Source organism: Triturus cristatus, chromosome 10 (assembly GCF_964204655.1).
Source record: "Triturus cristatus chromosome 10, aTriCri1.1, whole genome shotgun sequence".
Classification (NCBI taxonomy): Eukaryota; Metazoa; Chordata; class Amphibia; order Caudata; family Salamandridae; genus Triturus; species Triturus cristatus.
In genome coordinates, this window is record NC_140593.1 from 1,207,381,149 (window position 1) to 1,207,394,343 (window position 13,195).

At 46.6% G+C, this 13,195-nt stretch overlaps 1 protein-coding gene across 3 annotated transcripts in view; it reads left to right on the forward strand.

The window, feature by feature from the left end:
• Nucleotides 1-13,195, forward strand: part of GRIPAP1 (GRIP1 associated protein 1) — a 597,534-nt gene that overhangs the window by 168,702 nt on the left and 415,637 nt on the right. For all 3 annotated transcript variants that reach the window (XM_085629701.1, XM_085629702.1, XM_085629704.1), the window contains 3 exons: nt 8,579-8,626; nt 9,117-9,148; nt 12,416-12,463. In XM_085629701.1, coding sequence (XP_085485827.1) covers nt 8,579-8,626; nt 9,117-9,148; nt 12,416-12,463 — 128 coding nt within the window. The remainder of the gene's footprint in view (nt 1-8,578; nt 8,627-9,116; nt 9,149-12,415; nt 12,464-13,195) is intronic.

A 13,195-nucleotide genomic window follows, 5' to 3' on the forward strand; every position in this document is an offset into this window, starting at 1 on the left:
TGTTGCGTGACAAGACTGTGATCTCTGCACAGCAGTCTATGGCTCTTTGATGCACCAGGATTCTGATCTCTGATTTGCATTTCTTGCTGTTGACAGTGACTCCCGTTCCCTAAAATCATAAGTTGTACTTTTTCCCTTGATACTTCTTGCTGCAGATTTCTCGTCTTTGAATCCTCCCCAGGAATCAATCTAGATCCAAAAACATTATCCATAGCCCCCTTTGTAGGCTCCAGTTGCTGTTATGCTTAGTGTCACCAAAACGTCTTGGTGCATCAATATAGGTGCCACCTGTGGCTAGACGTCCACACCTAGACGTCATGCTCGCTCTGCGCCCTTTGGAGCCGAAGCTAGTGGATATCTCGCTGATCCCGGCCCCATCGGTGGCTCCTGCCCCAATGCCAGGCAATCGCTTGTGGGTACTTTCCCAGTGTTATTTGACTGCAGATATCCATCTTAGGGCACGCCTTCCTCCCTGGCTGAGACCACACCGATACCCAGGGCTCCATCAGTAGTCCCTCCATGGTCACGGCGCTGACCCGTCCTTCAGGGCCTATGCCTCAAACTAAGGCCTTTCTGAAACACTTTAGGTGTGAAGTGCAAGGATTAGTATAAGAAGCTGGATACAGAGATAACACTTGACTCAGACCTTTGACCAGGGATGAATATTGGCAGAGGTTAGATGACCTCTTCGGGTCGATTTCTGAACTCCTGTAAATGCCATATAGAAACCTCCCTCCTAATGAGAATGACAGTAGCGAGGCAACAAATAAGCTCCCTCCTGGCGATACAGGCACAACAGATCATACAAATGCACTAGTGGCCGCAACACCTTGTGACTTTGAGATGGAGTACGCCTCCGGGCCACCAGCTGCAGGGAGAGTTGCAAAGGTGCTGGAACTGCCTCTTGTAATGGAAGAAGCGAAGCTGAATCTTCTCAGTGAGATGCTCCAACCAACCCGTGCATCCTCGGAAGCTTTGCTTTCATTCAGTGAGGTTCTTATGGAACCCACTAAGCAGCCTGGGACAAGCCCACCTTCGTGGCATTAGTAAATAGACTGGTTGCTCGCTCGATAGGCTGGCGTCTGGAGGCCCAGATTTCCTATCGACACATCCTTCACCTGAAAAGCTATTGGGGAAGGATTCATCATGTTCTAAGCAGAACCTGGACTCATTCCCCTGGGAAACTCTGGCCAGGGCATCTAAGGAACTGGAGGCGAAGGGAAAGAAAGTCTTTTCCCCTGGAAGTATGGCTCTCCGATCAGTGAAGGCCACTTGCTTAGTGGTCTGATATACCCATATGGGTCAGATGGTGTTGAGCCTCCTTAAAGATAACTTTGCTGAGGGCGATCACCCTTGATGAATGTGTGACTACAGGGACAAATTTACTACCGGGATACTCTGGGGGGGGGGATCCCTGTGGTCACACATTCTTCAAGGGTGATTAGAGCACCCCTGACAAATGTGTGACTACATGACTTTCCCTCCTCCCCTTTCCTCCCCAGAAGTCACACGTTTGTCAAGGGTGATCGCCCGTGTCTAAAGGATGTGGGGGATCACCCTTGACAAATGTGTGATTACAGGGCTTGCCGCCCCCCTTCAGAGTATCCAGGTAGCAAATAATTACCTCCTGACAAAAACTTGAATGGAGTAACTCCTAAAAATACGTAAGTTACACACTGAAATCTATTTGCATGCCTATGTGGTCCTGAAAAAACCTATACTGACCCCCTTGGGCAGCATTGTTATTATGGCTGAAACAGGTCGACCTTTTTATAGAATGTGAGAGGTCTCAAATTCCTCACCACACATCCACCACTGATGTTAACCTTGTGTAAGGTTACCATTATTAAAAATACACCACATGAGGTTGCTAACCCAGAAGGCAGTTTTAACTCGCCCCTTCATCTCTTCTGGGAAAAAAAAAGAACCACTCCCAAAAAACCCAGCTCCGCTGTGATCAGGCGTTGAAGCACACCCGTGGCGCTCGAGGTGTCCCGGGTGGGATCCCAATGATGATGCATGCCAGCAACTAGGTTGGTGGGTGAGGGGCCATTTAAGAAAACCCAACGGCATTTTTCACACACTTTGTGTGAGGAACATCCTAAAGATATTTGGTCGCGTTGCTCGCTCCACTTTGTTTTTGAATAATATGTTGCGAATGTGAGCGACCCCTTCCCTCATCCCGCGCGCCCCTTTGTTATTCAGTCGTTATTCATAGCAGCCGTGACCTGCTGCTGCACTGCACCGCCCACCGCTTGAGAAGTAGCAGCAGACGAGGGTGAAACATGAAAGAGGTCACCATGAGCGTTGAAGACCTTGAACAAAGCTATGCTTTTGCTGAAATGATGTGGTTTACATGGCCATGAAAACAACTATTTAATTGAATGATAGAATCATTCGACTGATTGCTTTGAAAAGCAAGAGCTGCTCCTCTGAACACCGCTCTTGGAATCTTGAAGCATGAGATAAGCTGAATGGAAGCTCTCAGAGCTCAGGTTGAAGTGAAGGTTTGCAGCGATGCTTAGCCTCATTAATGTTACACTTGAATGTCACCTTTTGTTCACGTTCTCATCCCACTTTAATTGAATCGCGTATTTGGACCATTTCCAGCTTCTCTCCTGGAGAAATGCTGTTGTTTAAATGCATAGAAACGATGAGTTGTTGCACTTGCTTAATGACAGTCGGTTAACCCGTCTATGTTCTCTGTTCGCAGTATTTATCATTTCTCTTCTGCGAAGAAAGGAGGCATGGCTTTCAGGGAGCAAAAAGAATTTATGTGCCTTATGAGGCGATGGAAAGAACTGAACGGAGGTGTTATTGAATGCGTAAAACACTGTAAACATAGTCTAACGACAGAGCATATGAACTGAAGGAGAAACCGTAACTGTATATGGGGTATTGATGTGTGAGTTTTCTCACCATTGAGGGTGGAAAGGGGGTAAAAACATGGTGTCAAAGAGTTTGCAGCATGTCTGACGGCAAAAAGGGGATTGAAAAACAGCAGAGCTAGCGATTGTGAGAGCAGTATACAAGGAATGCAGGCGCACCCTTGGGGACCAAGTGAGAAATTTAAAAACCTTGCTAGGCACTGAAATATATCGGGAAAGGAGGGTGTGATGGGGGTGTTGAAGAGCGCGTCCATTGAGTAGAAAAATCCTCTTCTCTTTGCCCACTCCTGCGCTTTTTCTCCCTGTAGTAGGTTTAGCACACACTACGGTGAAGGGCTCCAGTTTTTTCGACAGTCAGTAGCATCACATTTTATGTTTGCTCTGACGTCTTCCACTTAAGGTGATGGCAACTTCGGCTCTTGATACCTTTGCTTCAGGAACTCAAGTACGCAGGTGTTCCTTCAAAACTCTGCAAGTCTTAGAATTATTCCTCAGCGATGGACTTACATTTCCCAAGAAGTGCTGACAAAAATCAAAGAGCCAGGAGGGTCTAAACCAGAAGAACCTGCATCTTGTCCTTGTGGTGTAGAGTAGTTCTGATGTTGAAACCACTCAGCAATTTTGTTAACTGTTATGGAACTGCAATAATAGTGCAGTCTTGTTAGAAATAATTTTCCTAGTCTTTTAATGCATTATATGTTTTTGCTCCTCTAACTTTTTTTTTTTTTTAAACAAGTTTATTTAGACAATTGTCCATAAAACATTCTAAAAACACACTTAACAATTAAAACCTTTAAATGAGCCCCCCTCCTCGCTGCCCCGCCCCCCAACCCATTACATTTCATTTTTAAAATTCTGTTTGACAGATCGTAAAAACCGACTGCCACAGACATCACCCTATCCCAAGACCCCTGCGACAACCTTGGAACCTATTTCCACCTCAAAATCAAAAACCTCTACGACAACTTCGACCATCCACCAGGTGCCACAGAGCGCCTTCAGAAACACCAGTCAGCCCACCATCTCCAACTGGACACCGATCACAGCCGAAGACACCGCCTCGACCATGAAAAGCATCCACTCAGGGGCCCCCACTGACCCCTGCCCCCCTGACATCTACCACAGAGCAGCGGCCACCATCGCACCCGAACTACAACGCACCATCAACACCACCTTCAAAACAGGCACCTTCCCAGATGACTGGAAGTGCGCAGAAGTCAGAACTCTGCTCAAGAAGCCCACAGCTGACCCCACCGACCTCAAGAACTATCGGCCCATCTCGCTTCTCCCCTTCTCAGCCAAAGTTGCAGAGAAAACAGTCAACAGGAAACTGACACGATTCATTGAAGAGAACGCCGTCCTCGACCCGTCCCAATCCGGATTCTGAAGCAACCACAGCACAGAGACCGCCCTACTCGCCGCCACAGATGACATCCGCACCCTCCTGGACCAAGGCCACTCCGCAGCCCTCATCCTACTCGACCTATCAGCTGCCTTTGACACCGTCTCCCACTGCACACTAGTCGCCAGACTACACGACGCAGGCATACAAGGAACAGCCCTGGACTGGATCCGATCATTCCTCACCGGAAGAAGCCAACGGATCAGACTCCCACCCTTCCTCTCCGACCCCACGAAAATCACCTGCGGAGTTTCACAGGGTTCATCCCTGAGCCCCACCCTCTTCAACATCTACATGGCCCCCCTCGCAGCCATTGTCCGACAACACGGCCTCAACACTGTATCCTACGCCGACGACACCCAGCTCATCCTCTCCCTCACCAAAGACCCCACCGCTGCCAAACTCAACTTCCAGAAAGGAATGCAAGACGTCGCAGTCTGGATGACCAACAGCTGCCTGAAGCTCAACACCGAGAAGACAGAAGTCCTTGTCCTCTGTACCACCCCTTCTGCATGGAACAGCACCTGGTGGCCGACCGCCCTCGGAAGCCCACCTACCCATTCAGACCACACCAAGAACCTCGGCATCGTACTCGACTCATCACTCACCATGAACCGACTGGTCAACACTGTCACCTCCAGCTGCTTCAACACCCTCCGCATCCTCCGCAAGACCTTCAAGTGGAACCCCCCTGAGTCAAGGAAGACAGTCACCCACGCACTCATCACCAGCAGACTGGACTATGGAAACGCACTCTACGCCGGCATCAACAAGTCCCTACTCTGCAAACTCCAGACAATTCAGAACACCGCCGCCAGACTCGTCTTCGGCATCCCCCGACACAAATACATCAGTCAACACCTACGAAGTCTCCACTGGCTCCCCGTGGGGAAAAGAGACACTTTCAAAATCCTCACTCACGCCTACAAATGCCTACACAACAACGGACCGAAATACCTCAACGACAGACTCAACTTCCACGTACCCAAAAGAAACCTCCGATCTTCCAACCTCGCACTGGCTCGCACTGGCTGAAACCCCGCGCATCCACAGAGCCAGATCAGGCAGAAGAGCCTTCTCTCACATCGCAGCCAAGACCTGGAATGAGCTGCCGGCAGACATCAGACGCGCCCCCTCCCTGAACACCTTCAGGAAGACCCTCAAGACCTGGCTTTTTGGCTAAACAGCTCTGCAACCCCCCCCCCGCCCCCCTCCCTCCCAGGGCCTTGAGACCCTCACGGGTGAGTAGTGCGCATAGAATTCCCTAATTGATTGATTGATTGATTGATTGATTGATCTCAGAAAATAACTCCACCGCTTTGTTCCTATGAAGAGAATCACTTTGATGGACTGGGGTGGGGTTCTGCATCAGGCCTTAGCCCAAATATTGTACCAACTCGCGCACCTTTGCAATAGCTGGGGTATTGTCAGATCAATCGCCAACAGTCAAGGGTGTCGGCATCACCTTGTTATATCTATGGCCTTAATCAAGGTGAACCCCAGTATTTCAACCTTCTAGTCATTGAACTGACAAGATGAGGAGGGACATTTATCTTAATTGCGGACTTTATGTTCTCAATTATACTTAAAATATAGTTAACTCCTAGAACTCAAAAGATTTGTGCTGCTTTAGTCAGGGTCAAAGATCTTTATTCAAATATTAAATGATCCATAAAAGATATTAAAAACTACATTTATATAAAAAGGTATCATAAATTATTATAAATAGGATACAGTACTCCTTTACTAAGCATTTAAGACAATATATACAATATTTACAACATCCTATAAAAGAACAATATGCTCTGGGTCTCATCACTTATAGTCAAATAATGGCATGCTTTCATTCCTTAAAACAGCTAAAGCAATTAATAATTCTTTAATAAGTAATGCATACTTTATAAAAACATTGGTAAAGAATGTACATTTGCCCTGTACAGGACAAAGTCATGATAAGACTTAATTTTCATATCTTATCTCATCTAGAGCTGTTAAAATGTTCCTTCTTACTACTACACACTCAATGTAAGTAAAATTGGTGCGAGAAATTAATGCGTTCTCCAGAATACATTAAAAACTTAAACGCATCTTGATAAAAAAAAAGAAATTCTAGGTTAAGAATATGGGGTAATTTGATACAGGTGCATGAATTAGGAAATCTGTAGAAGGTCCTGGAAGGACAATATAGATAGATTTACTTCTCAAATGAAGGTTTTATACGAAAATCCTCCAGCTAGAGTCTTGTCAATCGGGCATGTATTGGAAGAAGAATGATGCATTTCTTGCATTTGAATACTTGAAAAAGGAAGTGAATATTGATATTATTGCATGTATTTATGTTTCAGTTTATTATCTGTTATGTACTGAAATGACATTATTTAATCATGTTTAATTATACCTGTGGATACCCTTCTTCCTTCAAATAAATAAAACAAAAACACTGATGTGGAGAGTTGGGTACCAAGGTATCACTTATAAATGGAACTTTGGTTACCTTGGAGTGTTTTGTGGAGTCGGTTTCATTTCATATTTACGGATGTCGGGATGCAGCTCCTCTCCTCATCCCGTCCAACGCAGCACTCTACTGTGTCTCAGCTGGCCTCATTACTCTTATGCAACCAAGACTACCATTGAACACCTCGTATACAGAGTACAGATGAGATAATTACACCCATAGTGAGTTCACTGAATGCGCCTCTTCAGGCATCTCCGGGACTTGAGCCACTGAGACGTCACCACAACTAGGACCATAATGGAGCATGGACTCTGCTGCACCTTGATTTAAATGGCTAGACCCATGCTCCGTAGCCTGGACCTACCACCATACTGACCTGGTCAACATGGTGCTCCACGCAAAGGTCAGTCAGAGGCAACCCAAACCTCTTCTAGATCATTCAGAAATGCCCCCGTGGCACTCTATAACACACACTCGTTGCATTCACGGCCACCTCCACACTTGGCACCAACATCCTGCTGAACACACTTCTCGAACTGACCCCACCAAAGCTGACCTTCAGGCCTCACCCTCCACCTTAAATCATCAAACGCACACCGTACACATCCAGGTACAGATCAAGAGTTGGATCTCAAAAAATGAGTTGGATGTAAATAAAAACGGTGGCGCAAAACCTATTCTGCTCCTTAATACACTGAAACTAGTCCGCACAAGAGAGAAACATAAAATGATGAAGGCTAAATCTTTGTCATCAACATTGTATCTCTGGCTATTACAAGGCCCTCTTGAAAGTGACCGGGAGGACATCAACCCACTGCCAAGATCTCCATTTAGTACAAATATAAACTAACGTCAGTAAGCATTAAAAGGAACACTTTTAGACACAGGCCTCACCGACTGCCCCGTTCCAAAGCGCACTCCCCACCCATGCTTGACAGCCCCAGCACTCATTCGAACCCCTGAACATTAGCTTCCTTCTACTCAACAAGTCCATAAACGCCAATTACTATGTCGGTGCCACTGTACCTTTCTCTCTCATAAAATCACTTTATTCAGATGTTCTTGCCTCATTTGCAACCCCTGCTCTTACTCCTCCTGAATAGGTCTGACTCACAAAAAACAGATATCTTCTCCAAGTTCTGAAAATAATCTGATCTGGATCGCAATGAACTATCCAACCCGACTATCCATGATGGGCAGAATCCCCCAGTACGCCTGGCTGTGCGTCTTCAAAACCGAATTGTCCACCACCAGACCTTTCACTCTGGGTCCTGCAAACGCTGCAGCCATAAAGATGGTATCGATGCCTCTGGTTCAGAACCACGAAGGAGATCCAGGGATCTTCGTGCTCCTGCACCACGGGCATCGCTTCCCACAGAGGATTGCCAGGCTCTCCATTCCCCAGAGCTGCGGAATGGTTCTCCTATTTCTGTCTGATACAGACACCTGGGGCTTGTAAATCCCTGTGTTCTCCTGGTGGCCAGCAGCATCCCATAGAGTTCAGTAATGATCTTTAATCTTTAAATGGAACTTATGGTCATTCTCACCAACCAGAGCCTTTCCATTCAGAAGCCACTGCCATCCAGGGGTCTCTTTAGTGTATTCTGCTGCTGGCATCTAGTGAGGAGCAGCATCCTAACCCGCATCTAGGCATTTGATGTTCATCATCTCTCTGGATTGAACCCCCGGGAACGGAGCTCATCCTCGGTGATGGCTTGGTCCGCCTCAGACATCGTCGCAGAGCCTTCTTCTCCTCCTCCTCCTCTCATTCTATAAAATCTCTTGGTTTCTATGCAGATTCTAATGGTCTTTCTTTTCTCACTTTCTTTCTAGAGCTCAAAACAATTTGACTTGAGTCGTCTCCAGGAAGAGCTGACCAAGGTAAGGGGGTTCATGCCCTTGGCTCACGATGAAGTTAATAAGTCCTGGCCAGCGGTTGGTAGCGGGCCTCTAATGCACAGAGAGGAGGAGTCCTCTGCACATGCACTTAGCTGCCCTAAAAAACTTGTCCTGCTTCTAGTCCTGTTTCTTTCTCCTGTTAAAGCTGGAATGCAGGGGCCATCCCCTCTTTGTTATTGGTTTCCATCTTGTGTTGGAAAATTTTGTATGGTGGAGTCAAATATTTCACTAGAGAAACCCCCAAAAACTGGACCTGCCAACAGCATTGTTAGCCAGATTGTGGAGGTATATCTTGGGTGGAGCCAGCATGCGCCCTTGAGCGTTAGGGAGCAGAGACTGTATTTTGGGGAGCGGGGTGCTCCCCTTAGTGTTTCATGGGAGCTGTTCTTCTCACTGGAGCCCGGAGAGGTGCCGCTGCCGTAGAGTCTTTACTCTGGAACCCTCATCACATTGTTTTGTTTTATCTCCACAGCTTGGTGAGAAGCTGCGGAAGAAGCAAGAAAGGTGAGTGTCATTGGTTCTTGTGGGGCCAGGTGGTGGCAGAAGGAATGAGTCTGTGACTCCTGGAAGGAAACACCTTGGGATTGATTCTAAAGTGCCTTGTGCCGACGGCACTGTGGTGCTAGGTCTGGAATTAGCATTTCTGGTGATCAATCCCCTGCACTGAGCAATTATGACTTTCTAGGCCTATAATGGGGAGTAACATATGACTTTCTAGGCCTATAATGGGGAGTAACATGCAGGTCCCAGAATTACAGGGCCCTTAACCTCATGTTTTCTTGAAATCTGGGCTGGTTTCCAGTCACACATTCTATCTGCCGTCATCAAAATGGAGTTTGTGATTTGAAATGAAGCAGTACTTACTGAGTGCAAGTCAGCACCCAGTAAACTAATAATTGTATGTAGAGGTATCTTGTTTAACGCGCCTCTGTGCACAGGTCATTACACCTGCATTCATAGGACCACTGCTCTTGAACCCCAGAGCTCAAAGGTCCCCAGCTAGATGCACAGTTTTGGGGTTCATAAATTCAACATCTGAGATGTGACAAGTGTTTTATTAGGGGATCCGGACATTAAACTCGGATTTCCCAATCCCTAACCGCGTGTCCTGCACAGCAGGCCTGCCTGAGTCGTAAGATCCATCTGTGCCGAACGACAGCTGCTGCCTTTCAAGGGGGCAGGCGGAAGGGCTTAACTCAGGAGTGTGACTCTGGATGTGGCATAAAAGCGACTCCCAGTCGCCCACTTAACATAAACAGAGGCTCATCACTGAGAGCAGTGCTCAGCGTCCAGCGCAGTGCTTGCCTCTTGACCGGGGGTGAATGTTTTCATTTGTTCTGCATTCCGTCCATCAATTGTGTGTCTTTTGCTTTCTCACCCTAAGTGTGCCAGGAATGCCCAGACGTGGGTCCCGGACTCACTGTGCCACTGGAGTCAAGCTATCCTGGCTGAAGAGGGGTGAAACCCTGAAGCCGGTCCTAGGATGCTTGTTTCCAGTCCAGGGAGGACCTGGACTGTTCCCATGAGGCACAGGGTCAAGACTGATTTGCATATTTCTGAGTCGAAACTGGGGTGGCGAAGTGAGCTAAAGAACAATGGATTTAACCCAGATCTCTTGACTGTGGCTGAATGTTTTGATTTGTTCTGCATTCCGTCCATCATTGTGTCTTTTGCTTGATGATTGGGTGGCACTTCTTAACAGAGCTTGTTAACAGCACATGGGAGGTGGTACATCTTTTGTTTAGCTCCTGTTACACTGATGAGAAAGGGGCTCATCTGTGGCAGAGATCATAATCAGTTGGGCATTTGACACATCTTTATTAGAGCGCTTTATCAAGAGATGTACAGGTGGCACCTCTTGGAGTTCATAAGAAGGCAGGAAGCTGGTAGATCTTACTGGAGCTCTTTGTAAACAGTTGCGGCGTTGGCATATCTTGGAGCTCATTATTATCCTATGCGACAGTACTTCATCTTATTAGAGATTATTCTAAACAGATGACTTAGTGCCACCCACATACCTAGAGTAGTTACAAAAAAGGGTAAACCCAAGCAAGCCACTGGGACCTGGGTAAAGGACAGTACAGAATAAGGTGGGTCCCAGTTAGTACACTTCCAAAAAACACACGTAATTAGGTGTCAGCGGGCATTGATTCACTTGTACACCAAAATACTTTGTTCAATATTATTTAATCATATTGAGCATCATAAGATGTTCACAGACCAGCAATAAATCTGGGATAACGTATCAAACAAGTGCCCCACGCGGTGGGGAAGAAGAAGGGAAAGAGGGCAGTGTGCATCAAGTGAGGCTTGGGAGAGCGAAAAGGAAAGGTAGTGACAATAAATCCATCACAGCATTACTATAAGCCGGCTTTGCTCAGCCTAACAACTTGAATGAGGGCAAATACATAGCCAGTGTTTGGAATCCACTATCACAGTGAGAAACCACTGTTGACTGAACTGGCACAAGATGGTGACGTAGTCGATGTTTCGACCCCAAAAGTAAAGTAGGCTGCTTGTGTACTTACACTGGGGTCTTCCTCAGGACTTAGTGGGGGGCACCATGAGCCACCCTTAACTGGATGGTGGATGAACTGTGAGTGGGCCCGTAGGCTCCAAAAAACCAGAGAGCGGGTCGATGGCACTTTAGCTGTGTAGTAAGGGATCCTCTCGGACAAACACCTCTTGAATCAGGAATAACTAGTATTCTATTCAGCTGGAGCCCAGAAGGAATCCAGGTTGCTGGAGAGGAAACACTTAGTCACGGCCTTAAAGCAGCCCCACGGGTACTTCCAATCTTCTTTCTTTCGAAACTGCGTTCGTCTCTGGCAAAGGGAAAACTCTGTCAACACAGATTAGAAGGTGGCACATCTCAAAATTGGAAGGTGGCGCATCTTGGAAAGAGCTGTGTCTGCAGATCTTGTAAAGAGCTCTGTCTCTACTGATGCAAAAGCGACTGAAAATAAGGGGGCACATTTTGCAAACATCTTGTCCGATGTTAAAATGTAGATCTTCCAGAAGTGATTCTAAGCAGACGCGCCTGTGGCAAATTTGACTAGATCTAAAGAAAAGAGGAAAAGGCCCCTCTTAGAGTCTTTTACCAGTTGAGATGGCAACATCTGCTTTCAGCGCTCCCTGGAGAGAGAGACAGGAGAAAGTGACACCTCTTAAGTATGCTTAGTAATTGGATGAGAAGCTGCCCCCTCTTATTAGAAACGTATAAAGGTAGCAAGGGAGATCCTTTTCTTTAGAGTTTGTTAAAACAAATGAGGAGTCAAATCTAATATGTAGACTGTGGTAATCATGATAAGAAGGCGACAAGTCTCTTAATTAGATTCTATTCATCATATAAGAAGATGACACTTCTTACACAAAGCACTGTCAACAGATGAGAAGAGGGTGCAAGGTTGTGGTAATCATTTGAGAAGGTGCATACAGTAGACAGACCTCATTATAATCAAATGACAAGTTGGCGCATCCCACATAGAGCGCGTGAGTAGAAGTCCGCACGTTTTGTACGAAGCTTGTTGTAATCTGGTAACAGAATGACATGTTTTCTATAGAGTTTGCTAAAATGAGCTGCTAATGTGGCCTCACACATGCAGAGCTTGGTATGATCAGATGAGAAGGTTGCTTCTCTTGAATCTAGACCTCTTGGCCTCCCTGGTGCACGGCTGCTGTAGAATGTGTTTCCGGGTTGTGTTTACATCCTGACCAATCACCATTTACTTTCTTTTTTTTTTCATCTCGTCGCTGCCACCCTTGCTGCAGTTTTCTGCGACTACAGACTGAGAAGGAGACTCTCTACAATGACAGCAGGTAAGGATGGGGGATCCAATGCTCGGGCGAGATGCCAGCTTCCGGTTCCGCCCGCTTGTAGGGAACCAGGAAAGGATTGGGTGCATCGTAGTCTTGCCTTGCTAAGCTGAGTATCCCTGGAATAGAGAGTGTGTTCATGTGTGTCCCTTTTGAATCTTTGCTAATTTCACAGCCATGATGGCAAGCTTAGTTTCTGCATAACAAGAGGTGCTTGTGAGGCTGAGTGTATATTGTTTTAAACGACTTGTACATCTCCAGTGACTGTGCGTATTTTGAATACTCTCTTGACCCTAGGAGTACGAGCTCAACTGAAAATGAGAAAGGGGGCCTATAATGACCCTCAGATGCTACTGTCCAAGTTTGATTACATTTATATCCACTGTGCTGTTCTGATTACTTATAATTTCTACACACTGATTAGCAACATGGAAATATATATAAAGTCTTGTTAGTTTCTCAACAAACAACCATTTGTCAAAATATCTATACACCTTTTTCGTTTCCCTTCATTTCATACCCATGTACAGTGCTCTACGTTTCTAGCTCACTCGAGCGGTCACACTCTGTGGCCAGTACTTCAGACGTGCAGTGTTACTCATGGTGAAGCCAGATATCTGTACCTGTCCTCGTATGCGCCTCGCGTGCTACTCCTACAAGCCCCTGTATACCTGCAACGAAGCGCTCCCAGCACCAGGCTCAGGGTCGACTCATCCGCCGCCGCCCCTCTTCCCA